Here is a 27,820-nt window from a genome sequence, read left to right as displayed (position 1 = left end):
TAAGGTTTTGAAATTTACATCTCCTCAGTGTGATAGATATGCTTCCTTTGATCTGCTTAGCTCTTGGAAGTCCCGGGGCTCCGGGCTGCTGTCCCTGTGCTGCCCAGGGTCCCTAAGGACAGTTCAGTCCACCATTAGGGATTTTTTTTTCCAAGAACCCCCTGTAACACTTTGTGAACCCCCAGGGGTTCACAAACCCCAGTTTGGGAACCACAGTTTTAGTCCCATCACAACTAAGACAGTGGACACAAACAGATTCCAATGCAGGACTGAGGTCCTAAGGGTGGCAACCAGGAGCAGAAAAATATTTAAACACACACACCACCCTGGAATATAAAACTGCAAACTCCCAGCAGCTGGCCAGGGGATTCAGAGGTGGGTGCAGTGCTGGAAACTATTTAATCCATTATTTTGAAACAGACTAGATTTGCGGCTGACTAGCACTTTTGTGGTTCAATGTCTGTGGCGCTCTTGCCACTTGTCAGGATCTCCAAGGTAAGATTCTAGACAGGGGAAGGAAACAAACCCGTAATTCAGCAGGTCAGGATCTAGACTCTTCCAGGAGTATAAGTCTTAACTAGAACATACGTTGAATTTTCTCACCCAGTTTGAAATAACATGTCTATAACTCATTGTTAACCATCTCTCGACCCAGCTACTGCAGCTTCCTCCTCCCTGGCTTCCCTGACTCTCTTTGTGCCATTCTGTAAGCTGTCCAAAAGGCTGCCACAAAAGTCTGGCTTGCACGTTTACTAGGAGCGATGACACGCTAATGCCCCTTCTCCCAAACACACATATAAATAGTCCAGTCACATCCAACCCTCTTCTGGTCCCCTTTGCCTCGTGTCCTTCAATTCCAGCCCAAGTTACAGTCTTCAAAGCTCTGCTCAGCTTAGCTCCTACTCTTCTTTTTGCTTAAGCCCTCACTACCATTCCTCTGCTCAAGCTGCCTGAGATCTGCTCACTTCACATCACACTACTCACCCCGTTCCTCCCTCCCAATTGCTTGCTGCATGGGAACTACCTCCGGCCTTTCCCCACAGGGTCTACCATGCCACCAGCCCCATCAAGACCTGCTTCTTGGGTGAGTTGGATAAGCCTTAACCCACCCTCCACTAAGTGTTAGCAAAACAGACAAAGGAAAACACAGAACCAAAACAGCAAGGCTATAGTCAGACATCATGAAACTAGGATGACATGTGCTAACCTCCCGGCTCTTTCACTTGTTTGCTGTTAGAGAACAGCCCCCATTTATATGTGGTCTGTAAGGCTGTAGGCACCTCAGAGCAGGGACCTTTGTCTTCAGACTAGGGCTGTCACGCGATTAAAAAAATTAATCTCCATTAATTGCGCTGTTAAACAAAAGAATGCCATTTAAATATTTTTGATGTTTTCTACACTTTTAAATATACTGATTCAATTATAACACAGACTACAAAGTGTACATTGCTCACTTTATATTTATTACAAATATTTGCACTGTAAAAAACAAAAGAAATAGTATTTTTCAACTCACCTAATACAAGTACTGTAGGGCAATCTCTTTATCATGAAAGTTGAGCTTACAAATGTAGAATTATGTACAAAAAAAAACCTGATTTCAAAAATAAAACAACGTAAAGTTTGAGCCTACAAGTCCACTCATTCCTACTTCAGCCAATCGCTCGGACAAACAAGTTTGGTTAAAATTTGCAGGCGATAAAAGCTGCCCACTTCTTGTTTACAATGTCATCTGAAAGTGAGAACAGACATTCACATGCCACTGTTGTAGCTGGCATCACAAGATATTTACATGTTAGATGCACTAAAGATTCATATGTCCTTTCATGCTTCAACCACCATTCCAGAGGACATGTGTCTATGCTGATGACAGATTCTGCTCAATAACAATCAAAAGCTGAGAGGACTGACACATGTTCACCATCATTATCCGAGTCAGATGCCGCCAGCAGAAGGTTGCTTTTCTTTTTTGACGATTCGGGTTCTGTAGTTTCCGCATCTGAGTGTTGCTCTTTTAGGACATATGAAAGCATGCTCCACACCTGGTCCCTCTCAGATTCTGGACGGCACTCCAGATTCTTAATCCTTGGGTCCAGTGCTGTAGCTATCTTTAGAAATCTCACATGGGTACCTTCTTTATGTTTTGTCAAACCTGCAGTGAAAGTGTTCTTAAAACAAACATGTGCTTGGTCATCATCCGAGACTGCTATAACATGAAATATATGGCAGAATGTGGGTAAAACGGAGTAGAAAACATACTGAGCTCCTTGGGGGAGAATTTTAACAAATTTAATTAACCATTATTTTTTAAACGAGCATCATTAGCATGGAAGCATGTCCTCTGGAATGGTGGCTGAAGCATGAAGGGGCATAAGAATGTTGAGCATATCTGGCATGTAAATACCTTGCAACGCCGGCTACAAAAGTGCCAAGCAAATGTCTGTTCTCACTTTCAGGTGACATTCTAAATAAGAAGCAGGCAGCAGTATCTCCCGTAATGTAAATAAACCTGTTTGTCTTAGCAATTGGCTGAACAAGAAGCAGGACTGAGTGGACTTATAGGCTCTAAAATTTTACACTGTTTTGTTTTTGAGTGCAGTTACGTAACAAAAAAAATCTACATTTGTTAAGAAATTGCACTACAATACTCGTATGAGGTGAACTGAAAAATACTATTTCTTTTATCATATTTACAGTGCAAATATTTGTAATAAAAATAATAATATAAAGTGAGCACTGTATACTTTGTGTTCTGTGTTGTACTAGAAATCAATATATTTGAAAACGTAGATAAACATACAAAAATGTTGAATAAATTTCAATTGGCATTCTATTGTTTAATAGTGCAGTTAATCGCATGTTACTGCAATTAATCAACAGCCCTACTTCAGACATGTCTGTGAAGCGCCTAGGCCACTTAATGAACAAATAAATAGTTTAGGATAATCTGAGACCTGGGGTCAGACTTGCCCTTCCAGCACTGGTGCTAAAGTCAGTCCCAGGGCAGAGGGGAGGCAGCTTCTGCCTCCTGTAATGAAGGGCTGGTTCAGCTCCTATGGACCCCTGCAATGGTACCATAAAGCTAGAGCACAGAATTGCCCTGACCTGTCCTGCTTCCACCCAGGGCCAACAGTGGGGAGTGGAGGAAGCCAGTACAAATTACTGGGGCCTGGCAGTCCAGAAGGCGGCCCAGGGCCGGGCTTCGGCTGCCCTGCTTAGCTGGTCCACCCTTGCTGGGGGGCCCAAAAACTTTTTTTCACCAGGGCCCGAACCCGTTCTCTGCGGCCCTGCTTCCATCCCAGACAATGCCGGCACCAATGCCTCCACAAGAGGGACAGAGGGACATTAGACCCAGTGGAGCTTGCTCTGCAGAACCCATAGAGAGTCTCCTGAGCCTGGGTATTCTGGAAGCATGCTACAGCACAAGATGAATTCACCCAATGAGCATCGGCTAGAGTGAAAATGTAGCCAAGTAGATTAAAAAGTTCATGTCAAATCTCGAAGCCACAAATCTGTATGGTTTATTATACGCTATACATATGAGACCAAAAAACCATGGTAAAAGAACATCATTAAGGCTGCAAATTCAAACTCTCAGAAGTTAGGAAACATCAGAAGTAAAGTTGCCTGTGAAATCTTAATTCAGACACATTGGACCTATGCATTATGAAACAGCATTTAATTACATAACCACATAGTATTTTCCCCACCAGGTCCCCACCTCACTCAGCGCACAGAGCAGACAGAGCTCACTGAATGAGCAGCTATTCAATATTTTGTTTTCTCCTCATTGTTCTATATGCGGTTCCTTATTGACTGCACATTGTTCAACCCCTGCTCTGAGGACAAAATTATTAATTTCGTCATAGGCTTTTCAGTGGTGCTCGTCACTACAGAATCACAGAAATGCAGGGCTAGAAGGGATCTCAAGAGGTTATCAAGCCCAGCGCCTTGCATTCAGGCAGGACCAAGTAAACCCGGACCACCCCTGACAGATGTCTGACTAACCTGTTCTTAAAAACCTCCAATGACGGGGATTCCACAACCTCCCTTGGTAACCCTATTTCAGAGCCAATGGCCTAACAAGGCCCCAGAAGGCCCCTGGGCAAGAATAAATTAGGGGCCCCTTTCCCAGTTCTGAAATCCACCCTAATACAGCCTCTCTCCCCCCATCCACTTGCTCCTGCCTAGTTCTGCAAAGCCCCAATCCAGCTTTCCCATCCCACAGCTCCTGCCTAGGTTCCCTCCAGCTCCCTCACAGCTCCCTCCCTATAGACCCTCAGCTCTCCCAACCCCAGTCCAATCACCCCTCCAGGCCCTTTTAGTTCCCTTTCTACCTCTCCAACTTTCCTGATCCCCCTCCCAGCCCCATTTCAGGCCCCACAAGCCCTCCCTTAGCTTCCCCACTCAGTCTCCTCCACCTCTGCTCCAATCCCAGCCTCCCACACCCTGCAGCTCCCCGGCTGTGAGCCAGACCCACCGAGCTGCGCACCAACCCTCTTCCCCCATCCTCAACAGCTGTAATCAAGCACCCCTAGCTCCACTCAGTTCTGCTCCATCTCCCTTTCTCCCATCCTCCCAGCTCTGATCTAGGCCCTCCAGCTCCCTTCTTCCAATCCCGTAGTCCTCTTCCCCCAAAACTTTCCCACCCCGTACAAAGTGGCTTTTACCTTGTGTGCTACCTCCCACCTTCAGGCAACCCCTGTCCCTGCACATCCCCAGGCACTTTGACACCCCACTCCCCATGCCTTCTCCATGTGTCTTTGTCAGTTATTCATGCCCAAGGTTACCCCAGCCAAAGAGACCCCCCATTCCAGTCTCACCCATTGCCCTGTGGTGGTCCATAGTGGCCCAGCTCAGCTTCAGGGATGATTGAGCCCCATTACCTCATGGGGCCATGGTACTGCATCACTTGCATCACGGTAGCCATGCCACTGTCCAGTGCTTAACTATCCTTAGAATTAGAATGATTTTCCTAATACCTTAGGCCTGGTCTAACTCGGTCAGTGTCTACACTACAGTCTTGCTCCCACCGACGTAAGCTGCCCACTACACCAACCGAACAACTCCACTTCTGCGAGAGGCATAGTACGTAGGTCGATGCAGTTAGGTCGCTAGAGCGTCTGTGTAGACACTGCATTATTTACATCACCTGTTGGCTGTCAGCCCCATGTGCGAATGACAGCCGGAGCCCCACCATCCGAGGGGGGTGGACTCCAGCTGTCAGTGTCCCACAAAGTTAAGCCAATGGAAGAGCTCCTAGTGAGGACGTGCATCACCAACAAAGGGGACATACTGTGGACTTAGGTCAACTTAATTTTGTAGCGTAGCCAAGGACTAAACCTAAATCTCCCTTGCTGCAGATAAAACCAATTACTTCTTGTGCCACCTTCAGTGGACATGGAGAACAACTGATCAGAGTCCTCTTCATAACAGCCCTTAATATATCTGAAGACTTATCACATCCCCTCTGAGTTTTCTTTTCTCAAGACTAAACATGTCCAGGTTGTTGTTTTTTTTAACACTTTCTTATAGGTTAGGTTTTCTAAACATTTTATCATTTTTTGTTGCTCTCCTCTGGTCGCTCTCCAATTCTTCACCTTTTTCCTAAAATGTGGCACCCAAAACTGGACACAGTACTCCAGCTGAGTGGAACGGGACAATTACCTCCTGTATCTTTCATACGACATTCTTGTTAATATATCCCAGAATATTAGCCTTTTTTTGCAACTGCAGCATATTGTTGGCTCATATTCAATTTGTGATCTACTATAACCCCCAGAGCCTTTTCTGCAGTACTCTGCCTACCCAGTTATTCCCCATTTTGGAGCTGTGCATTTGATTTTTAATTCCTAAGTGAAGTACTTTACACTAGTCTTTATTGAATTTCATCTTGTTAATTTCAGCCTAATTTTCCAATTTGTCAAGGTCATTTTGAATTCTAATCCTGTCCCCCAAAGTGCTTGCAACCCCTCCCAGCTTGGTGTCATCGGCAAATTTTATAAGCATCCTCTCCATTCCATTATCAAAGTAATTAATGAAAATACTGAATAGTACCTGGACTGGAACTGATCCCTGCAGGACCTCACTAGATAATTCCTCCCAATTTGACAGTGAACCATTGACAGACTATCAATGAATAGTTATCAAACAGTTGTGAGCCCATCTCAGAGTATTTAATCTAGAACATATTTCCCTAGTTTGCTTATGAGAATGTCATATGGGACTGTGTCAAAGGCCTTACTAAAATCAACATCCATTGCTTCCCCCATCCACTTGGCCAGTAACCCTGTCAAAGAAGGAAATAAAGTTTGTTTGGCATGATTTGTTCTTGACAAATCCATAGTGGCTATTACTCTTTAACCTACTATCATCTAGGTGCTTACAAACTGATTGCCTAATAATTTGTTTCAGTATCTTTCAAGGTATTGAAGTTAGGCTGACTGCCTGGGCTATAATTCCCCGGGTCCCCTTTGTTTCCTCTCTAAAGGCAGGTACTATGTTCAGAGGCGGCTCCGGGCACCAACGCAGCAAGCCCGTGACTGGGGTGGCAAGCCGTGGGGGGCAGCCTGCCGATCGCTGTGAGGGCGGCAGTCAGGCTGCCTTCAGCAGCATGCCAGAGGGAGGTCCGCCGGTCCCACGGCCCCGGCGGCAATTTGGCGGCGGATACACTGAAGGCGCGGGACCGGCAGATCACCCGCAGTAACACCGCCGAATCCGTGTCCCCAGCGGGCCACTCGCAGGGATGCCGCCGAAGGCCACTTGACTGCTGTGCTGCTGCACAGAGCCATCTCGGACTATGTTTGCCCTTCTCCATTCCTCTGAGACCTCACCCACTCTCCATGAGTTCTCAAAGACAACTGATAATTGCTTCAGCTAGTTCCTTAAGTAGAGCCTTGCACAGATACAACCTTTGTATCCGCATCCGATCAGAGATCCACAAAAATGGTCCATGGATATAAAGCGGATATCCACATATATGCAGAGCTTTTGATACAAAATTTGTATCAGCATCTGATCTGCAATCTGCAAGAACAGTCTGCAGATATCCACGGATTTGCAGGGCACTATCCTTAAGTACCCTAGGATACATTTCATCAGATCCTGCTGACTTGAATACTTCTAACTTATCTAAATAGTCTTTAACCTGTTCTTCCCTATTCCTTCCCCCTTGTTAATATTAATTGTGTTAATCATCTGGTCACAATTAATCTTTTTAGTTAAGACTAAAGCAAAATAAGCATTAAACAACTCAGCCTTATTGACGTAATCCCTTATTCGCTCTCCTTCCCCATTAAGTAGAGGACTTAAACTTTCCTTCATCTTGCTCCTAATATATTTATAGAACCTCTTCTTACTGCACTGTATGTCCCTTGCTAGGTGTAATGCATGATGTGCCTTAACAGTTCTCATTTTGTGTCGACATGCAAAACACGAGTACAAAAGAATAACACAAGCAAGTTGTCCATATTTCCACTTTTTGATTTTCAGGTCATTAAAGAGCTCACGATGGAGCCATATTGGCCCCTTACTATTCTTCCTTTTCTTTATACGGGGACAGTTTGCTGTTTTGTCTTTCCTCTTTCAGAAGCTGCCAGCTCTCCTGAACTCCTTATCCCTTAGATTGCCTTGCCATAAAGAGTTTGGTGAGTCAGTAGCTGAGTGTTTCATAAACATTAACTAATTTATATTCCCAACACCCCTGCAAGGGTATTATCCCCATTTTACAGATAGGGAGCTGAGACAAAATTATTTAGGCCAAAAGATTCCACTAATTTTGGGTGCCCAGTTTTAGACACCTCAGACCTGATTTAGCAGAGTATTTACCATCCCACACACAGTCCCAGTTTCCTTCCCCAGCCAACCTCAGTTCCCCATTCGCAGCCCCTTGTGTGATTTGTCTCTTCCCTAACCCTCCCCCCTGGCTCCGACTCCTAATGTGCCCCTTTGGGGGCTCCTCAGCCAATCTCAATCTACCACCCACACCCTCCCAGGCTCCTGGCCCGGTCTCCTCCAATTCCTGGCTCCTTTTCCCAGTCTCTTTCCCTGGCCAGTTCCAGTTCTCCCCTGCATCCCAGGGCCTTATCAGGGCTGCTCTTCTCCCTCCCCTCATCACATTGGTTCTTAATCCCCAACCCCTTGGTGCCCAACCAATTCCAGCTTCCTCTTCCCCCCACACAGCTCCCAGTGCTAGCCCTTTTTTTTTTTTTTTAATGGTTGGTTTTCGGCAAGAATTTTCAGTTTATGAAAACTTAATTCTCTTCATTTTTGTTAAAGCCTCAAATACAAAAAAGATTAAGAAAGGTGGTCAGAGTTGATTAAAAATGCCATTTACATTTTTCAGGAAAGTTTGAAAAAAGTTGTTGTTTTCCCCCTAAATTCCCCCTGGCGAAAAAAATTGTTTTGACCAAAACCTAAAACATTTTCATAAGAAAAAATTTTAATTGATTCTTTTCCCCAAAAAAAGGTCATGCAAACTTGGCATTTTTTACTACGTTATTTAGAGATGGACCTTGAAACCGTTACTCATGTTGAATAATATCTTACTCCTTGGATAATCTCCTTGGAATCAAGAGGACTGGTTGAAGAGCAAACTCAACGTGAGAATGGCACAACTGAGCCCCTAACTATTTATAATAATCCAGGCTGCACCTCAAAATACAAATTAAACCCAGGTTTTCCCTTTTACTTATGTTCAGAACCAAAACATGCCTCACAACTACTTGCACTAAAAAGCCTGACAACACCGCAGAAGTATTTTAAATATTTCTAATCCTCTACGTAGGTGTAGAAGATTTCCAGAAAGATTAAGTTCCTGCCCAGCAAACCAATTTAGTTTCAAGCTTTAAGGCTCCAATCTTCTTCAACTAGTTGACTGCTAACAGTAGATCCAGCCCACTGGATGAAATAAATGAACCCGGGTCAAAATAAAGCATATAGCATCTCTTTATAATTCTGTAACAAAACAGTAAAGCATTTTAATTGTTTAGGAATCTATTGTTACCTGGAAACAACTCAACTAAAGAAACTTAAAAATAAGAATCTATTTCCATCCCCGCCCACAAAGTAATTCCTAGAGCAGTAGAATAACAGATAGTCTGCTCTCTGGGGCAGGGACTGTCTTTTGCAACACGTGAGGCCCTGACCTAGTCATTACCACAATATGACTACTAAATAATCATAATGTTCGAGACCTATTAGGTTATACATTCCATTCCCCTGACAATACCAGTCTGCTGTATGTGTACTAGGAATAATTTACTGCAAATGGCTCGATCCCCGAAAACACACTTTCAAACAAAATAACTCTGCAGTAAGCACGCTGACCCAGAAGTTCTAAACAAACGTACCGGTTCCAGTAAACTAGGAGTATGGTCCCCACAGAAGAGCTTTGCTAATACACCTCTATGCAATGCATCGTGCAATGCCTTCACTTCTTAGGCTCCTCTGAAGACAAACTGTCAGGCCAGTCTGCACAGTGATTTTGTGATAAAGGTCTTGTAGAAAGAGGTCTATTTTTAGACCCCAACCTCCATCTGCTCACATGCAACTTTGCAAACACATATGTGACGTGAAAATTCTATAATCTGCCTTAGATTACTGTAAACTCATTTCATCTGGAACCTAAAACAGCTCTGAAGAACATCTCTAGAAGTGAATAGCTAGTACAATAATCCACTATGCTGCTCCAAATGAGAAGTTAAGTATCATCTAAAGCAGTGGTGTTCAACCTTATTACACAGGAGGGCCACATAAACCTAAGCACGACCTTGTGTGGGCCAAACAGATTCTCTGCCTGGGGATGACAGCCCAAGCCCTGCCACTTTATGAAATGCTCTGGTGGGCTATGTATGGATCCCACAGGCCATAGGTTGGGCACCCCTGAGAGCAAAAGACTTATTACTGAGGACAGCAAAGAAATACACTCAGAAAGGGTCACGTTTGATGTGTCACATGAACATCGACCAACTGGCCTTAATAAGCTTTCAGTCTGGGTAAGCAGTTAAACCCGCCTCCCTTCACTCTCTTTCCCAGACTCCCAACCACAATCACATCCTCCTCACAACTTCTATTGGCGCCTACTTAATTTCTCCCTACCTGTGACCCACCAAAAAGAGCCAGACTGAAGTTTAAAAGGATCCCTGCTGCTAGGCTTTGCTGCTGATGGCATGAGTCTGTTAGACCAGGAGCAGCACAGCACTGAATCAACTCTCAGCCTCACAGAGCAGCACAGCGCTGAATCAACTCTCAGCCTCACAGAGCAGCTCCTCAGCCGGAAATGTTGCACCAGAGGAATGGTGAGGGTTCAGTTTGATAGCTCTGAAATGGGTTAACGCTGGAAGAAATAGCGACCAAGATTTTTAAGAGTAACTACTGATTTGGGGTCTCCATTTTTGAGTGCCCAACTAGAGACACCTGATTTTCAGAAAGTGCCAAGCACCCACCCTATGAAATCAAGTTCCTTTAAAAGGCCTCAAGTTGGTCACTTAAAAACTCAAACCCTTTGGAACAATCAGGATTTTTGAACAGTCACATACAGCCCTACAGAAAATATTAGGACATTTTAAACCTCTGCATGTCTTACTTCCCACTCCCAAACGTAGACATATAAGAAGACAAACCAAGAAAGCATGATAAAGGGAAACCCCAACAAATGAAACAATATGATGCTGGAGTGTCAAACTCTGGTAAACCCTGTCTAGCCATTTCATTCATTGCAAATCAGTGCCCCCAAAACACCAAGTTTTCCTTTTGAGTAGAGGTTTCTCAAATGTTATTATAGCTAGACCACATCTTAATAGATTGATTGCTTGTCAACGCCTCCACTCTGATTGGAAACCCAATCTCTCCCCTCCCAGCCGTAATCACAAAAAGTCCCTGCAGCAGCTACAAACATTGTTTGCGCCAGAAAACAATATTCGAAAAGCATTTATGACATGTCTTTACACTAGTCAGCAGGTGGGAACCGAGAAGAGAGCCCCACTGCGCAACAGCCAGCCAGCTTTCCCCCGATCACCACTAAACGCTGCAACCAGTGATCTGGGGACCATTGTACAGGCAGGGGCGGCGCTATGATTTTTGCAGCCCCAAGCACAGCAGTCAGGCAGCCTTCGGCAGTGTTTCTGCGGGAGGTCCGCCAGTCCCGCAGATTCGGCGGCGGCTCTGCAGGTGATCTGCCATTCCCGCTCCTTCAGCGTACCCGCCGCCGAATCGCCACCGAAGCCGCGGGACTGGTGGACCTCTCGCAGAAACGCCACTGAAGACTGCCTGACTGCCACCCTCACGGCGACCAGCAGGCCGCCCCCCACAGCTTGCCGCCCCAGGCACGCGCTTGCTGTGCTGGTGCCTGGAGCAGCCCCTGTGTACAGACACCTCTGCTTCAGATAGGGCAAGATAAAGCCGTTTCCCCTCTTTGTAGACCAGCTCATTTGTAACTAAAAAAAAAAAAAAAAAAAAAACCAACCTCACAATGAAGATCTCTCGGCATCTAAATATTAATGTTTCTACTAGGCCAAAGCCAAGAATTTTGGTCCTGAATTTCCACAAAGTCCTAAGGCGAAGGGCTCCTGGTTAACGTTCTTCTCCAGTTTGTACATCTCTATGTTCAACAATATGTAGCATTCTTTAGCTGAAACATCTGACTATCAAGGCCAAGACTGCAAACAAACTGGATTATTCCACCGAGGGGAAGGCGAGGGGCATCTTTACGTAAAAGCAACACAGTAACTTTTTAGGACAAAAGGATGCCATCTCCTTCACGCCACCACATCAGTTAGTTTCTGCACTGAACATTTGTGTTTCTCTTAAATCCCTGGTTTGGATCTTTACTCTGAAAGCACTAACAATGAAATTAAATAGTAAATTAGAGAAAAGCAAAATCACAAGCATCTATGGATGGTATATGCCACAAAATCTACAGAAAAAACAACCTAACCATTCAGCATGACAGGACAGAATCGTGTTTCTTTTGTGTAGTGCCTGTATGAGCAGCCACATGGTTACTCCTGAGGGAATTCTGCAGCACTGCGCAAGTGCAGAATTAATGTCCCCTGCAGATTTTACTCTTTCCGAGCAGAATAACTGTTTCACACATTCCAAGCGGGTGAGTTTGGTTCAGAAATTGGGGAGACACGGGAGGGGACAGCCAGGGGGGACATAAATCATCACATAGGGGGGCGTGTGTGCAAGACTCTGTCCCTCTTGCTTGCTACCGCAGTGCGCCTGGAGCCAGAGAGGGGCAGGGCCGGGGAACCCCCAGCCGGTGGCTCCGAACATGTGCTGGGCTCCAGCTGCTAGTCAAGTGCTGAACTATCTGTACATATTTCAGTGCTGTACCAGATCAGGGCCTAAATTCACTCCTAAGGATGTCCTGCCTTTTAGGATATGTTTTCACAGCAAAGAAAAACCTCTGGCTGGCCTGTTCCAGCCAACTCTGGCTCGTGGTGGTTGGGCTGCAGGGCTGATTCATTGCTGTGTAGACTTCTGGACTGGGGTTGGAGCCCAGGTTCTAAGACCCTGCAAGCTGGGAGGGTCCTAGACTTTTGGTTCTAGTTTGAACCTGTAATTCTGCACAGCAATGAAACAGCCCCACAGGCTGAGCGCATTCAGCTGGCTCAGGCCAGCGCGGGTTTTCCTTTACTGTGTAGACATACCCTTGAAGACTTCTGTGCTTGACATACATGGAAATATTAGTATCGCTCTCTGCATATAAATGTGCTAATATGTCGAGAAAGGAATCTATTTGTCAAAACAAATGTCCTGACTCTTTTTTGTTGTCTGTATTGTTACAGACATACTTGCTGATGGGTATTTTGAAATAAATGACCAAAATTATTGAAAATGGCATAATTATATTGTGTTGACAAATAAAACATGCAGAATTTTGCAGAATTTTAAAATATCATGCACACCATTTTTACATTTTTGGCACCGAATTTTTAACTTTTTGGCACAGAATTCCCTCAGGAGTAGCACTGTTAATCTGTTCCAGTCAGTCATCTTACAGCTAATGAAGCCCTGATTCTCAAACTAATCAGTGGGCCATTTGAGAAAGCTCACTGTCACTTTCACAAATCCATTAAACCTCTGTGGATATGGTAAATTTAGCCTCAAATCAAGTTCTTATGAATTAGGGGATTTATTTAAAAGCAACATTTAGGTCTGCAACAGCTTCTAGACCCCTAACTTCACAGTCAAGACATCTACTACATCTTCAGAGGATATTTACCAGATCAGAACATTTTTTATGAAAATATAGGTACCTGGAGCATTAGTTCACAGTCATCTCTGCCAACAAATATCATCTCCCGAGGGAGCCGGTGGCGAATGCCAGTGCTGCTCACCAGGAACCACGAAGTCACACTCATTTTGGTGTTTGGCACTTAACCTTGAAACATCCTGAACAAATAAAACAACACATATATATAGTTTGTTATTAGTTATTGGCCAATAACAGAAGCAAGTTAATTGACAGCATTGAAATTAATCTGAATGCATTAAGTAAGTTTTGTGGGCGTTTATAAACAGATTAAAATACATGGCTACTGGAATCCAATGGCTACAAAGCCAACAGGTGGTATAGAAGCAGAAGTATTTATTCACACAACGCACAGCCAACCTGTGGAACTCTTTGCCAGAGGATGTTGTGAAGGCCAAGACTATAACAGGGCTCAAAAAAGAACTAGATAAATTCATGGAGGATAGGTCCGTCACTGGCTATTAGCCAGGATGAGCTGGGATGGTGTCCCTAGCCTCTGTTTGCCAGAAACTGGGAATGAGCGACAGAGGATGGATCATTTGATGATTACCTGTTCTGTTCATTCCCTCTGGGGCACCTGGCACTGGCCACTGTCAGAAGACAGGATGCTGGTCTAGATGGATCATTGGTCTGACCCAGTATGGCCATTTTTGTTTTTAAGCAGGAAAGCTCTCTAGACCAGGCTTTCTCTGGACCCACTGCATCCTCCAGGCTGGCAAGGAGCACAGTGCATGCTTCCTCCACCTCCATATTCAAATAGCCAAGCTGGTCCATAACTACTGGCCATACTAACTCCGGGAGTAAGGAGATATAACATGCCCTCTTATTCTCCTTTTTGGGATATCTGCATCGCAGGCACAACACAACGCACGGGGAGGGGAAGAGCAGGTGGGGCAAGGAGCAGGCAGAGCCTTGTATCCCCCGCATCACAATGAGCCAGCCAGAGGAGCTCAGCTGGTACATGGTGGGGGATGCAACCTGCTACAGTTCTGTATCAGTAGCTCTTTACTTTCCCACCCCACTTCCACAGCAAGTGGGAAGAACCAGGGAACAGACCGTGGCTATCCGAGCTGTATCACAGTTGGCTCTCCAGTCTGCTCCAGGACAGTGCAGCTACATACTTCCCATTATACCAGGCACACTGTTAAATCACAGTCTAACTCTAAAGTATGACTGGTCAGAGATCAGCGACGCTAATGCATCAAGGAGCACTCTAAGAGGAGCATGACTTCTGCAGGCAACTGTTCCAGCAAACCTGTTCGCGGCTTGTGCTCTCCCATTAGGTTTCTGATGTCCCTGGGCAAGGGTGGATAGAGAAGAAAGCCATTTGTTTTGGGAGGAAGAAGGTTTCTCTCTCTCTCTCTCTCTCTTTCTCTTCACCCTCCCTCCCCCCCATCTCCAAAGAAAAAAGGATGTATCACTACTTAGACTCCCTTTTTTTCTATCCATTTGATTCCCTGCCCCCATATTCCTCTTCGCAAAGTTTTGTTTTGTTTTGCTTCTAGCTATAGGTGAGAGTGTGAACAATGTCCATCTAACAAAGCAGGATGGATCAACAACACTAATGGCAAGAAGGGGAAAGAGATCACTTAACATACATGCTCCACGATCTCTGCATTACAGAATCTTCTTTTTGAGGATCTCAAAGCATATTTCAAACACGAAGTAAACTTCATAAGCCCTGAGGCAAGTATTACTATCCCATTTACTGTGTGTAAACAAAGTCACATGGCAATAAGTTCACATGAAAAGATACCCCTCATTGTTGAGCAATTTGTGCTATGCACCTTTGGCTTTATATCCTCTTCTCAGGCAAGTGCCTAACTTGGCTTTTGGGCTGATATGGAACTATTAACTCCTGGGACATGGGACCACAACTGCAATAATACTACAAACGCTATCCTGCATCAGTAAAAATGCCATTGTCCACCCAAAGGACATGGAAATGAGTTCCAAGACAGTGATTGCCTTGGGAGGCTCAGAGAGAGGTTCTGGATGTTGTCGGTCTTGGATTATGAACTCCTTGGGGCATGGATTCTGACTTCATCTGTATCTCATAGGGCACCAAGCAGTCAGTGCTTAGAACACCACTGAACATCCCTAACACATACTACCGGGCTGCCTTTATTTTCCTTTTTTAGCATCTGTGAGTACCCCTGAGCTCCTCTGGTTCCATCCATCCCTTCTCAGGTATTCCTTGTTGGAAACATAAAAGCACCACGATGTGGACAATCACAGAAAGCCGCCTTGCACCAGTGCCCCAGGAGCCGACAGAAGGGAAGGACTTCTGCAGAAAGGAGGTCTCTGTAAAACCACTCCCCTGTCACCTCTAGCCTATTCAAAACAGCCTCACTGACTTGAGTGGGCACAATGCTATGCAACTGCATGGTCACTCTGCTAGTGCAAGACGCCAGGAGGCCTTGCATTCGTACCAAAAGCTATTTGTGACGGGCAGGGACCCAGACAGAAAGGTCTGCCCTGTTACGCTGCTAGTCCTACACAAACGCTAGGGGATAAAGAAACTCACCCCACCTCTTTTGACACTACATTTTGCTTCTAATGCCATGCAGTGAGCCCGTGTTGGCATTTGTTGCTAGGAGGAAGGGAATAAACACTCCATAAAGCTGCTATTGGGCCACAATGCAGAAAGTCAGTGGAGGAATTGAAGCTGCAACCCTTAGCTCGATTCAGTGGAGAGAGGCTGTATCTTTAATCAGCTCTCACCCCTAGCAGCAGACACTACTGAAACTAATGCTTATTATGGACACTTCTAGGAGAGGAGGGTTATTTAGACAAGAAGCAAAAAGAGGCAGAACAAAGCCATTTAATCCCACTGACATAATATATAAGTGTTTTTGTTTTTAAAAGGAGGGGGTGGGGAGGGAGGATTTACCAAGCTGCACACGGGATCAAATCCACTACAATGGAGGGGCAGAGACTGAGAACAAAACCCGCTCGGGGATGTTTAAGATGCTGATTGCATGTGTGGTGGGCCACCGATGCCAATAAACTGGCTGGCTTGTATATTCCTCCATGATCCGCCAGCATTAGAAAGCTGCTGCCAGTCATCCACACCCAGGGAAAACACCAACCAAACAAGGTGCGACAACAAACCCTCCAGCCCGCGGGACCAAGGAGCCTGGAGGGGGAATGGAGCCCATTAGTCACGGGGGAGGCAGATCGGGGCTCTTTGTCTAGAGAGGACCAGGCTGGGGAAAGGGGGGGGGGGGGATCAGGAATAAGATGGTTTAAAGCACATTGTCTATTTCCCTGCCCAAAATCATGTGCGGTGGAGAATGGAACAGAGCAGAGCCGGGGGAGGAGGGGAGCTCTGACCCCACCCCCAGCCCTAGACTGGAGAGCGGCGGACAGCTCTCCCCAGATCAATCACCGCCACCAAGACTTGGAAAGGGGCCCGGCCGCCTTCCCCCGGGGCCACAGCCTGGCAGATCTCTCGGTCCAAGCGCCCTGCGCCTCCTCCCCTGCCCCGCTCTCTGCACGGTAGCCCAGACCCCACCCCCCTCCGCATTTCACTGCCCCGAGCCTCTGCCCCTGCCCCTGCCCCTGCCCGGGGGCAGCCGGCTCCCCACCGCATCTCACAGCCCCCTGCGCACGGCCCCGAGCGGGCAGCGGCCCCGCTTCTCCTCCCCACTCCGCCGGCAGGCCCGGGCCGGCTGGTGCATTGCAATCCAGCCAGGTGCTGCTGTGGCGGAGGCCGCAGGCCAAAGCCATTGAGGATCAGCTGTTTCCTGTCGGCTGCCGATCCATCCTCCCCCGCCCGCCACCGCAGGCTCGCTCCCCGGCCCGGCCTCCCGGTACCTGCTCCAGCCCGCCGCGGCTGCCTGCCCCTGCCCCTCCGCCAGCTGCGGGTGGCGGCAGGTACCGGCTCAGCGCCTGCCTCTAGCCGGCTCTGCCTGCCCGACTGGCCGCTCCTCTGGCATCGCACATTGTCAGCGGCCGCCGGGCTCCTTCCCTCTCCTGCCAGGGGAAGGCAGCGCCGCCTGCACTTGCACAGCAGGTTCTAGACGTCAGTAGGCGGCTCCTACCCCTTCCACCACCCCCGAGCCCGTCTCTCCTGCAGCCGCCCTCCCCGGAGCAGACAATCCAGGTTAGGTCAGGTGACAAGCTGGTTTAAACATTAAAGGTGCCTGCAGCCTGAGCTCTGCTGTGACCCCAGTCACGGCGAAGTTGTTTGCAGCCGGGCATGCAGCGCGCTTGGGTGTGTTCTGCAAGGAGCAGACATGTTCCAACCAAGAGTTAGGACGTGATAATGGGCAGGGCCTTTTCCTCCAGTCCCCGTTTAGGAGCTACACTCTGATGATTATTTATAGGGCATCGTAGCTGTGCATCAGGCTTTGCAGTAAATGCTACAGTATGCAATTTGCCCACATTGTCAAAAGCATGGGTGCAAAAATGGGTGGGCATTTTTGCTTGCAGGCACATTGCCCAATGTGCATAAGAAGTTGGCCAGATGCTCATCTGCAACCCCAGCTTCTAGGAGCACACCCATTCCTTGCATATGCACAAGTCGGAGCATGCCAGGGTGTGCGTCTACTTTCACCCATTTATTAATGAAAATGTTGGCAGAAGGCCTTTCCCTTAACAGCTGGCAGGCTAGTAGCTGGTTGTTGTGCCAAATTTAGCTGATGATGCAGAAGAGATCTATCTAGCTCTCACTGGTATTTCAAAGGTGCCTCTCATCCTGGTATCTGAATACCCAATGTAATGGCACAGTAGGCAGATCCTAATCTGATTGCTGGGTACTTGACTTTTCCATTCATAATGAATGTTAATAATAATAGTAATGTACTTCTCTTTTATAGTGTCTTTCATTCAAGGTTCTCAAAGGGCTTTGTAAACATTAATTAAGCTTTGCAACACTTCTGTGATGTAGACTGTATTATCTTCAGTTTGCAAGGCTATAAAATGAATGCAGCAAATTGAGTGTCAGAATTAAGAATGGAGTTCTGATACCCAGTGCCCCAGTAGATACCAACAGACAGCACTGCTCCTGATCCTCCAGGGTTCCCCAAGGAACTCTGGGATACATCCAGAAGATTTCCAGTACCCAAGTCAAGCCAGGGCTACATGCAAACGGGAAAGCAATAGGGTTCAGACCCTGGATCCCAGCTTAACACGTGCTTAGACCTTCCAGCCCTGCAGGGTCTTGGGACCTTAGGTCTGAGCCCTAGGTTAACACAACTGCTGTGTGAATGCAAGGGGGATTAGGTGTGAGTCCAGGCTCAAGCCTGGGCTACACTGCTGTGTAGACATACCCAGGAGCGGCGCCAGGGTTTCTGGCGTCCTAGGCAGAATTCGGGGGGTGGCATTTTGTGTGCTCCCCACAAGGCACGCGGGAGCTTCTGGTTCCTCTCCCATCGCACCACCAAAGAAGGACCCTCCGCCGAAATGCCGCAGGTGACAGCGGCAGTTGTTGAGCTGCTCAATTGCTTGCCACTGTTTTCTGTGGCACATCGGCAGAAGGTCCTTCTTCGGTGGCGTGACGGGAGCAGAACTGGAAGCTCCTGTGCGCCCCGTAGGGAGTGCACAAAATGCCGCCCCCCGAATCCTGGCGCCCTAGGCGACCGCTTAGGGTGACCTAATGGAAGGGCCAGCCCTGGACATACCTCCTTTGGCTTAGTGGAGTAGGCTGAAATTCCATTCAACATGCATTTTTAAACCATGCTTATCCTACTTAGAATCCTTAGCTGCTACTCCTTGAAGGAACATATCTTGATCGACAAGGGATTGGAGTAATCTGGAGAGTTTGTGAATGGAAGAAGAGACTGTTAAAGGAACAAGTTCAGGAAAACACATGTCGTTGATAGTGATCTACAAATGTAACTAGAAAATCACTGATGCTCCCTGGTATGGATAGCAGTCAGGCAGCTTTTTTCTGTTGAAGGAAAACTGGAGCCACTGAGTATTATTATAACGCATCCAGTGCTTAATTTGTAATGAAAGAGTTGCCGGGGCTAAAGCAATTTTTTTTTACTTTCGTAACTGACATAGCAAGCCCAGAGGTGCCAGGGCTATGAAGTGCCAAGCCCAGAAGTACTGAATGTATCCAGCTGTGTGCTGAGGCTGGTAGAGAGAAGGATCTGATTTTTAGAAGTGCTGAGTGTGCACAACTCCAGATGAAGTCAATGAGAGCTGTAAAAGCAGCAAAGAAAAGAATCCTGTGGCACCTTATAGACTAACAGACGTTTTGGAGCATGAGCTTTCGTGGGTGAATACCCACTTTGTCAGATGCACCCATGAAAGCTCATGCTACAAAATGTCTGTTAGTCTATAAGGTGCCACAGGATTCTTTGCTGCTTTTACAGATCCAGACTAACACGGCTACCCCTCTGATCAATGAGAGCTGTGGCTATTGAGTAACTAGCTCAGAAAACCAGGACCAATGTGGTCTCCAGGAACCTACCTTGGCATCTTTGTTATGTTTAAGAATTGTAATTAGGGACATAACCAACTATTTACAGTAGCAGATGGTGACACAGGCTACAGAGGACACTAACTTCTACCGGTTATGTCAATATAACTCCATTGACTACAGTGGAGCTACCCCGATTTACACTGGTCACAAATGAATTCGGAATCCATTCTCATATCTTTATGTCTAGATAATACAGTGATTAGCACTCTGTGAATACTAGTAGGTATCATGCTTACCAGGAGGAAAGGCCACTGATTGGAAGTCCCAGAGTTAGGGGAGAGAAATAAGCTACAGCACAACTGGGAGAGGAGACTTCATTTCTTCTCTTCCTCTCCCACTCTAAAAGTAGTAGTTATTAATCATTTGTATTATGATTACCCACTTCAATCAATGTTTGAGTTCTTCTCTGGGAAAAACCTTGTGTCCAAATATATTTCAATGCTTTGACCTAATTGACCTAAATTGACCTAATTGACCTAAAATCCAGCTGTGCCTGAGACTGCCTCTCCTGCAGGAGTGATCCTTGGCTAGGATTCTCTTCTTCTTGTCTGCTCCAGCGTTGAGCTCCATGGGACTGACAGTAGCTTTCTCAGTGGCAAGCCCTTGCCTTTGGTGTCCTTTCAGATCTTGTGCAAGGCACATCTTTTTAGTCTAGCACTTTAGCCAGCAGTAGATTCTCTGTAGGTGGACAAGGTGAAGAACTGTCTCCTTTCTAGAGCCATTTTCATTGGCCCTTTAGATCTGCTTGTGCATTTTTTGGAATATTTGTATAATTTATTATAGGGCCTTTATAAATAAATGTGACCTTTCCTGCATTATTTGGTTTATGCTTTGGTTGTGTTGTGCAGTTATGGTTGATTTCTCTATTGTATAGTTTATCTCATAAGTATGATCCCTTCCTGTTGAACTTCACTTGAGAAGTTTCTCTATTGGCCTAATCACCCAATAGGACTATAGTGATACAATTTATTTCTCTACATGAACCAACTATCTTCTAGGCAAATCTTTGTTCGGAAGTACCTATAAAAAGGTTTTAGTCACTTTCTCTATAGGGTTAGTACCTTTGAGATTGATATTATTTTGTGTGTAGGTGCACACACCCACCATGAGTACTGTCAGTGTGGTCAGTACAGTACAAACTATAGAAGACACCTTAGTCCTTGCTCCTTGGACCTTTCCTTCTATCCTAATACAGTTCACGCAGACACGCAGGGCCTGATATACATTCTGTTATGGCCCCTTTGTGCGGCTCCAATGATGTAGTGCGAGCAAAAAGTTAGTAGATACGGACCCTGGAGAATAATTCTAGCTGATTTTTGAATGGTTTAAAAGCTGTGGCCCTGCTGCAATCTTGCTATTTTTGGCTACTAGGACAGCTCCTCAGGGTTATTGCTGGCAGGCACATTTAAGCTAGACTGTCCTAAGACTGTTCTAATTTACACGGTACAGCTGGCATCCTGAACACAATGTATAAAGCCATAATGGATTTCAATATAGCTACCTCAGATTCCCCCCCTTCAAGGAAATAGTTCTCTGCAACAATGCTCAGGCCACAGCAACCCAGGCTTCCGACTATCAGGTAGATACCTTTTATAAATAAACAAGATAGAAAATGTTACTGTGCACTGCTTAAAATCTGCCACAGTCCACCTCATAACATGCAGGCTGGAGTGAGCTCTGTGTACACGTGCAGTTTGTAAATTTGCTGAGCACTCTGGGACCTTTGGATTAAAGGCACTATATAAATATTAGCCATTCACCAATCCCCCAGGTTCTTTCAGCCACTTTTGAATAACATACTTTCAGATACATTAGTAAAGGCTCCCAAGAGGTCATGGAGTCTGAAATGAATTTTAATCCACTCCACACAGCTGCATTCTGCTACCCAGTGGGCACAGTTCTATTGGGGTAGTCACCTGTCTCTCAGAAAACAAGGATTTCTTAATTGCAGGAGGACCACTTCTTCAGAGTCCTGCTGCTGCTGCCAGTGGCTGCTGCATATGGTCTTGATTAGTGTGTGCCTGGAGCTCTCCCATGTCACCTCAGGTCAGTATTCCCAGACATCCTGTCAGAGGCAGGAGGAAGAATCTATGGACGTTTAGAAGATGACATAAAAGGCCTGATCCAGCATCCCTCATATATCCAAAACATTCATTGTCTTCCAGCAGGGCATGCAAAGTTGAGTCCTACACCAAGGTTTTCATAAGGCCTCCCCCAAAATTACAAGTCAGTTGATTTTTTAAAACTTTTTATTAAGGCAAGGTTACAATAAAACATTAAAAATACTTAATCATACCTTACTTACTACCTCATTTAGTATCAGGTTAATACCCAAAGAACCTGGCTAAAGATTCTGGCTTGCATGCTGGGGTGTTCTCCTCCTCCAAGTACTGTAAAAAGGGTGACCAAATTACCTCTTTGAGGCACTCCTCTTGTGTCCATACTTGATGTAAAGCTTTTCCATTACAAGGACAGTCCATATTTTGCTATACCACAATTCTACAGGAGAAGTTACATTTTTCAAGTGATAAGCAATACAAAGCTTTGCTCTTAACAATAAAAGAAGTTAATTTGTTCTGTTTAAAATGTAGACCCTTTACTCACTGGAGCATTAAGTAAGCAGGTCAGGGAATCTCTGGAAAGCAGCATTTTGTTATAAAATTAATCTCTTTAATAATTTCCTCCCCAGATTGTCTAATTTCTGCAACACAACCACCAGATATGCTAGTATGTTCCCCACAATCCCATCAACAAAGTGCCTCCCTGGTAGCAAAAACCTAATGGCTCTTAACTGGAGTCAAATGCCATTGAGACAGTAATTTATAAAAGTTTTCTTTGTGAGCTATGCAAATTGAAGATGTATATCCCCTTTCCCACAGAGATACCCACTCATCTAGATCAATTTCTTTGTCCACATCTCCCTCCCACTTTTTCATGGGGGTAGTATTCCTATCAACACCTTTTTCAAACAGAATTGTATGGGGGGGACTTGTTTTTTGAGGTGTCATACCTGAGATGCCTTAGAGGGTCCTGATATTCCAAAGATGCTGAGCACCTGCCCTCTGCAAACCAGAGACCTTTAAAGGGGTCTCAGTTTGCCCCCACCCCCAAATCATTAGCCACTTTTGAAAGCCTGACCTCTGCCCCTTTGAATGGTTAATACAGCTTCTTGGTAGTTGTATTTCAATGATAAATTGTTCTACAGCTTACGGGCCTGGTTCTCCTTTCACTTACTCCGGTTTTACACTGGCATAACCACGTTGCTGGCTCCTGATTTACAGCAGTGGCAGTGAGGAGAATCAGGTCCTCCTTTCATGCTAAGTATTATCTCCAGCCCTGCAGAATATTCCGGCAGTGTTGTGTGCCAACATTTACATTATATCCCAGTCTATTTTACATCTAGCAAGAGGCCCCAATCCTCCAAACACTTAAGGCCCGAGTAATCCCGTTGAACTAAAGAGGACTGCTGAGGGCCATAGTTAGTCACTAGCATAAGCATTTGCAGCACTGGGGCCTAAGGGTAGGAGCCACAAAGGTATTTAGGCACCTAAGTCCCAGTTTTGGCTCCCACTGAGCCCTGTAGTTGCCTAAACTCATACAGTGCCTAAGCTTTTCAGAGTAAAACTTCCCTGAGCACCTCTATTTCTGTTTCTGAGCACCCCCCACCCCCGCTGTCTCCCTCTAATCATCCAGGTGTCTATCTCCTGCGTAAGCCCCAGAGCAATCACAAACTGAGGGAAGACAGGCATTCGGCTCCTCGAGTTGGTAGGCGTGCTCACAGCCCAATCTCCAGAAGAGGAGCCCACCTTATAGCATTTAGCCCAGAAGTTAGAGCACTGAGCTGGGAGTGGGAGACTTTGGGTCAGTTCCCCCCTCTCTGCCAGAGCAACAGGATATGTTTCAGAGTGGTAGCCATGTTAGTCTGTTTCAGCAAAAACAACAAGGAGTCTTGTGGCACCTTAAAGACTAGCAAATTTATTTGCGCATAAGCTTTTGTGAGGTATGACCCACTTCTTCAGATGTATAGATTGATTGACAAGGCCTGGTTTTGGAGGATTTAATGCGTGATTTCCACAATGTTAATATTTTTAAGCTCCATGATTTAAAAACTGTAGGACCAGACCTGCAGTTGGTCTGTATTGGCCTATGAAGCAGCATCAATTTATAGCAATTGAGGCTTTGACCCTATATCTTCTCACTTTGCAATACATTGTATTTTTATAGTGACTTCATATCCCTGTTAGACCAGCCTGACATTTAATGTTAGTACTGTGAAATTCACTAAAATAAAATCTATTTGGCATTAGCAGTTTTTGTGAGGATACACATGCCATTCTTTGTTGAATTCTTTCTCTCAGATATGCCATGAACGAGTTAGCATAATGATTTCCTTTTTATTATGTAGTCTAAATCATAAAGCTATTTTTAATGTAAGCCTTTCATAACCTCAGTAAAATCAAGAAATATCAGTACAAGAGTGGTGACGGTCCCCTGTTATAATGTTTCACCTCGGATGTGTGCAGTGTTAATCTTTGCTGGAAAAGAATAAAAAAGATGTGTTTTAATTATTAGTGTTGGGCAGCTGTAATTAGTAAGCGCAGCAATGAAGATACCAAGCTGTTTGATGAGATTAGGTCAAGGATATATGGTTATATCATGTGGTTTGTTAAATAGGAGCCATCTATTGTAAGCCAGAGCTATTTCAATTCTATGTTTAAAGAAATCATTCTTCATGGAAAGTTGATGGGTTTCATTAGGGAAGCAGCAGGGTTTTGCAGTTTCCTACATGGGAGAATGGAAAGGACAGGCCTCAGCAGCCCACGTTGTTGCTCTCTCTACTGTGATGAGTTGACTTTCTGTTTGGTTTGTAAGTTTCTCAAGCTTGAGCTTGCCAGTACACATAATTGATAAAATTCTCTCACCCAGCCTGGATAAGCAGCTGCTGTGTGATGCAAGGGAGTGAAGGGACACAAATTAATCTCCAGCCTATGGACAAGGTGGTTCTGCTGTTCCCCCTCAGATGCAGGACTTCCTGGGTACTGGATTTGAATTAATGCTGCTCAAATGATCCCTCCACTAGCAGAACCGGCGCCAGGGTTTCTCGCGCCCTAGGCACACGGCCATTTCGCTGCCCCCTGCGCTGATCCCGCGACTCCGGTGGAGTTGCCGCAGTCATTCCTGCGGAGGATCCATTGCTCTGTGGTTCTGGTGGAGCTGCCGCAGTCATGCCTGCAGGCGGTCCACCAGAGCCACACGAGCAGCCAACCGTCCGCAGGCATGACTCGACCGTCCGCAGGCATGACTGCGGCAGGTCAACCGGAGCCGCCTGCCGCCCCCCCCCCCCCGGCAAAATGCCGCCCCCCGAATAATCCTGGCGCCCTAGGCGATTGCCTAGGCTGCCTAAATGATAGTGCCAGCCCTGTCCACTAGTCCAGCACCAATTTTTCCCTAAATTCAGAGCCAACCAGCACAGATCTTGTTTTGGCAGGTTGTGGTTGTAGAGGTCCCAACACCTAGCTACTCGGCCACACCCCATCCTATGCTGGGGTAGCAGCGTGGCTAGTATGGATCCATTATCACTTGGTAAATTTCACCCAGCCTTTAGAATTTTGGGGGCAAATCATTTTGCTGTTTAACATTTGTGAGAAAAAAACTTGACAATCAACCCATCTAAATGTACTAATGATTATGATTCAGATATAAATCTCAATTTAAGATGAAGGTAAATTCACATTGTTCTTGTTATTAATACAACAAGCCCCCAACCCCTGTTGGGACAGTATTAGGTACTGTGCAAATAAATGGGTCTAAGAGCTCACACTCCAAGATTTAGACAATGTACGATAGCTGAACAATACAGCGGGGAGGGCTGTAATGTTTATGAAAACCTTCACCAAAATTTCATCCTGGTTTTTTAATCAACATTCAAAGTTTTGTTAAAATTGTGAAAGTTTTTGCCCAGCTCTTGTTAACAAACAGGGAGGGTGAGGTGAGGGTAAGGTTATTGCAGAGACAGGTGTTTCCATAAATGAATCATAACTGTGGTCTCACTAGTCACAAGTAGTTGCCAGTCTGACCGGTGCCAGATGGTAATATTTCTGTTAATGGAAATCTCCAAGTCTAAGCACTTTTGCTTGAAACTGTATATTTGATTTTCGTTTATTGCGTTCTGTTGCACTGTCATGTTGCCTGTAAACTGAAAGCCTTCAATGAAATATTTAATAGCTCTATAAATGGAATCATAGTTCCATATAAATTGAAGCGTCTCTCGACTGTATCCTCCACAGCAATTAAAACCTAGCACCAAGAATAAGATAATGTTTGACAGTGTACAAGGAATGATTTACGTTTCCGCTTTCACTGACACCCATTTTCTGCGCTGTGGAAGTTAAAGTCAGATTCAACTATATCATCCTTTGGCATTGCTCTTCCTCTGTTATATAATGGGTTGATGGTGTTGTTCTGTTATAATTACTCAGAGGGAAGGAAGATGGCCATTAATATATATTAAAAGGTCATCACTGTCAGGACGAGCTAGCCAGCTTATACTGGGTGGAGGGGACTGAATAACTTGAATGATCACGTAAGTGTCTTCAGTAGTAGGTTTATGCGCTTGCTGTACCTTTGAAAATAAATCATTAGAGAAATGTTTGTGTTCCTTGAGAGGGACTGGAGGGATTAAAAGCATCAAAGGCAAAGGAGGGCAACCAGGAGGAGTCTGATAGAAAAGTACTCTGAGCACAGGACATGTGCATCTAGTTTACATGCATTATTTTGCAAGCTTCAGGATATCTTGAGTTAATCTTGTTTCATCAGCAGTGGTTGGGTTCCTGTGTGCTACGCGGCAATTCGATCATCTTGTCATACCCTCAATGGAGAGCCCTTGCCTCTCAGCTCATGTGCATCCTGTAAAATACATCTCTGAATTATGCACGCATACTCAGCACAACCTCCCTTCACTGCACATTTCACCAGTCCATCTCCCTTTAAAGTCAATGGGAAGATTCCCATGGGTGAGAATGCCAGGAGAGAGCAGCTGTAGGTGTTTTTATCGCTGTGTCATCCTAGCGCAGCCCTAAGCAGATCCGGATGAGACATTAAAGCTCCTGTGACCTGTCTGCACTTGCACTGTCCCCTTTGCTAGCCTCAGTGTACATGCACAGTACTAGACAAAAGCAGCTCAGGGTAAACAAGCTAACGGGGCTACATTCTCAGACGATGAATTGGGACTTTGGGGGGGGCATATTTAACAAGAGGCAAAGAGACTCCATGTAGCTTGGATCTGATTTGCAGACGGTGAAGTAAATAAGAGAAAAAAGTCCCTGATTTAATTGTGTAGCGAGCAAAGTCTAATAAATGTCTCAGCTCTTTGATAGGCTTCATTAAGATGCATTAAGGTCTTTTTATAGTTTTTTTTCTCCCTAAATAAAACTGTGGCTTCGTTCACACTCCCCTGCTGCTGACTGGTAGAGGAGGGAATGGTGGAGGCTGCCTTTGTTAATGTCAGGCTCAGTTTTAGTCTGAACTGCCTTACCTGCCTTCTAGCAGGGAATACTCTTGCAGGGTGCACAGAGGAAGCACCTATCTGGTACATCCCACTGTAGCCAGAAGTTGTGTGATAAGTTCACTGGCTGGCTCCGCTGCTGGAGAATTTAACAGCTGCCAAAGAGTATGATGTATTAGCCAGCTAGTCACAGGGGTGAACGTTTTCGCTTTCTGTACTGGCAGTCGGAAACAATCCGTACTCATCCACAGGCGTGCTAGGTTTTTCTCGCAACTTCTTATTTCCCTATAGTGTTCACTGTCCTTGAGTTTCATTGACGTACTGGTTAGTGTATATTCCATTGCAGCCAATCCCTGGCGTAAGAGGGTGCCAGAAATGGTAGGGAAAGGGGGGGAAGAGTACCAGCCAGCCAGTAATGTGCATGGAAGAATAGGAGCTTGAACACTGACTAGAGATGGGCTTGCCCAATGAGCAAATGCTGAGATATGAGAACGGGCTAAATTTGGATGCGGTGACTTGAACCATTCACATTATCTATTCCGTTAAGCCTATTGGGGTCTAGCTATTTTAGGTCCTAAGTTCATACGGGGTCCAGATTTCCTTAGTCCTTTTGGCCCAGACA

General features: G+C 45.6%; 1 protein-coding gene across 2 annotated transcripts in view; it reads right to left on the bottom strand.

Moving 5' to 3' along the window:
- CEP170B (centrosomal protein 170B) overlaps positions 1-17,431 on the bottom strand; it is a 93,669-nt gene extending 76,238 nt beyond the window's left edge. The window contains exons 1-2 of one of the 2 annotated variants that reach the window (XM_050954080.1): positions 17,078-17,431; positions 13,263-13,398 (exon numbers count right to left, since the gene is read on the bottom strand). In XM_050954080.1, coding sequence (XP_050810037.1) covers positions 13,263-13,367 — 105 coding nt within the window. In that variant the 5' untranslated portion in view covers positions 13,368-13,398; positions 17,078-17,431. The remainder of the gene's footprint in view (positions 1-13,262; positions 13,399-17,077) is intronic. The other variant, XM_050954081.1, reaches the window with a different exon arrangement.
- Positions 17,432-27,820: the final 10,389 nt, after the last annotated feature.

The sequence above is a fragment of the Gopherus flavomarginatus genome, chromosome 5, assembly GCF_025201925.1.
Source record: "Gopherus flavomarginatus isolate rGopFla2 chromosome 5, rGopFla2.mat.asm, whole genome shotgun sequence".
Classification (NCBI taxonomy): domain Eukaryota; kingdom Metazoa; phylum Chordata; order Testudines; family Testudinidae; genus Gopherus; species Gopherus flavomarginatus.
The sequence above is the reverse complement of the archived record's forward strand: the minus strand, read 5'-3'. Positions and strand labels throughout refer to the sequence as shown.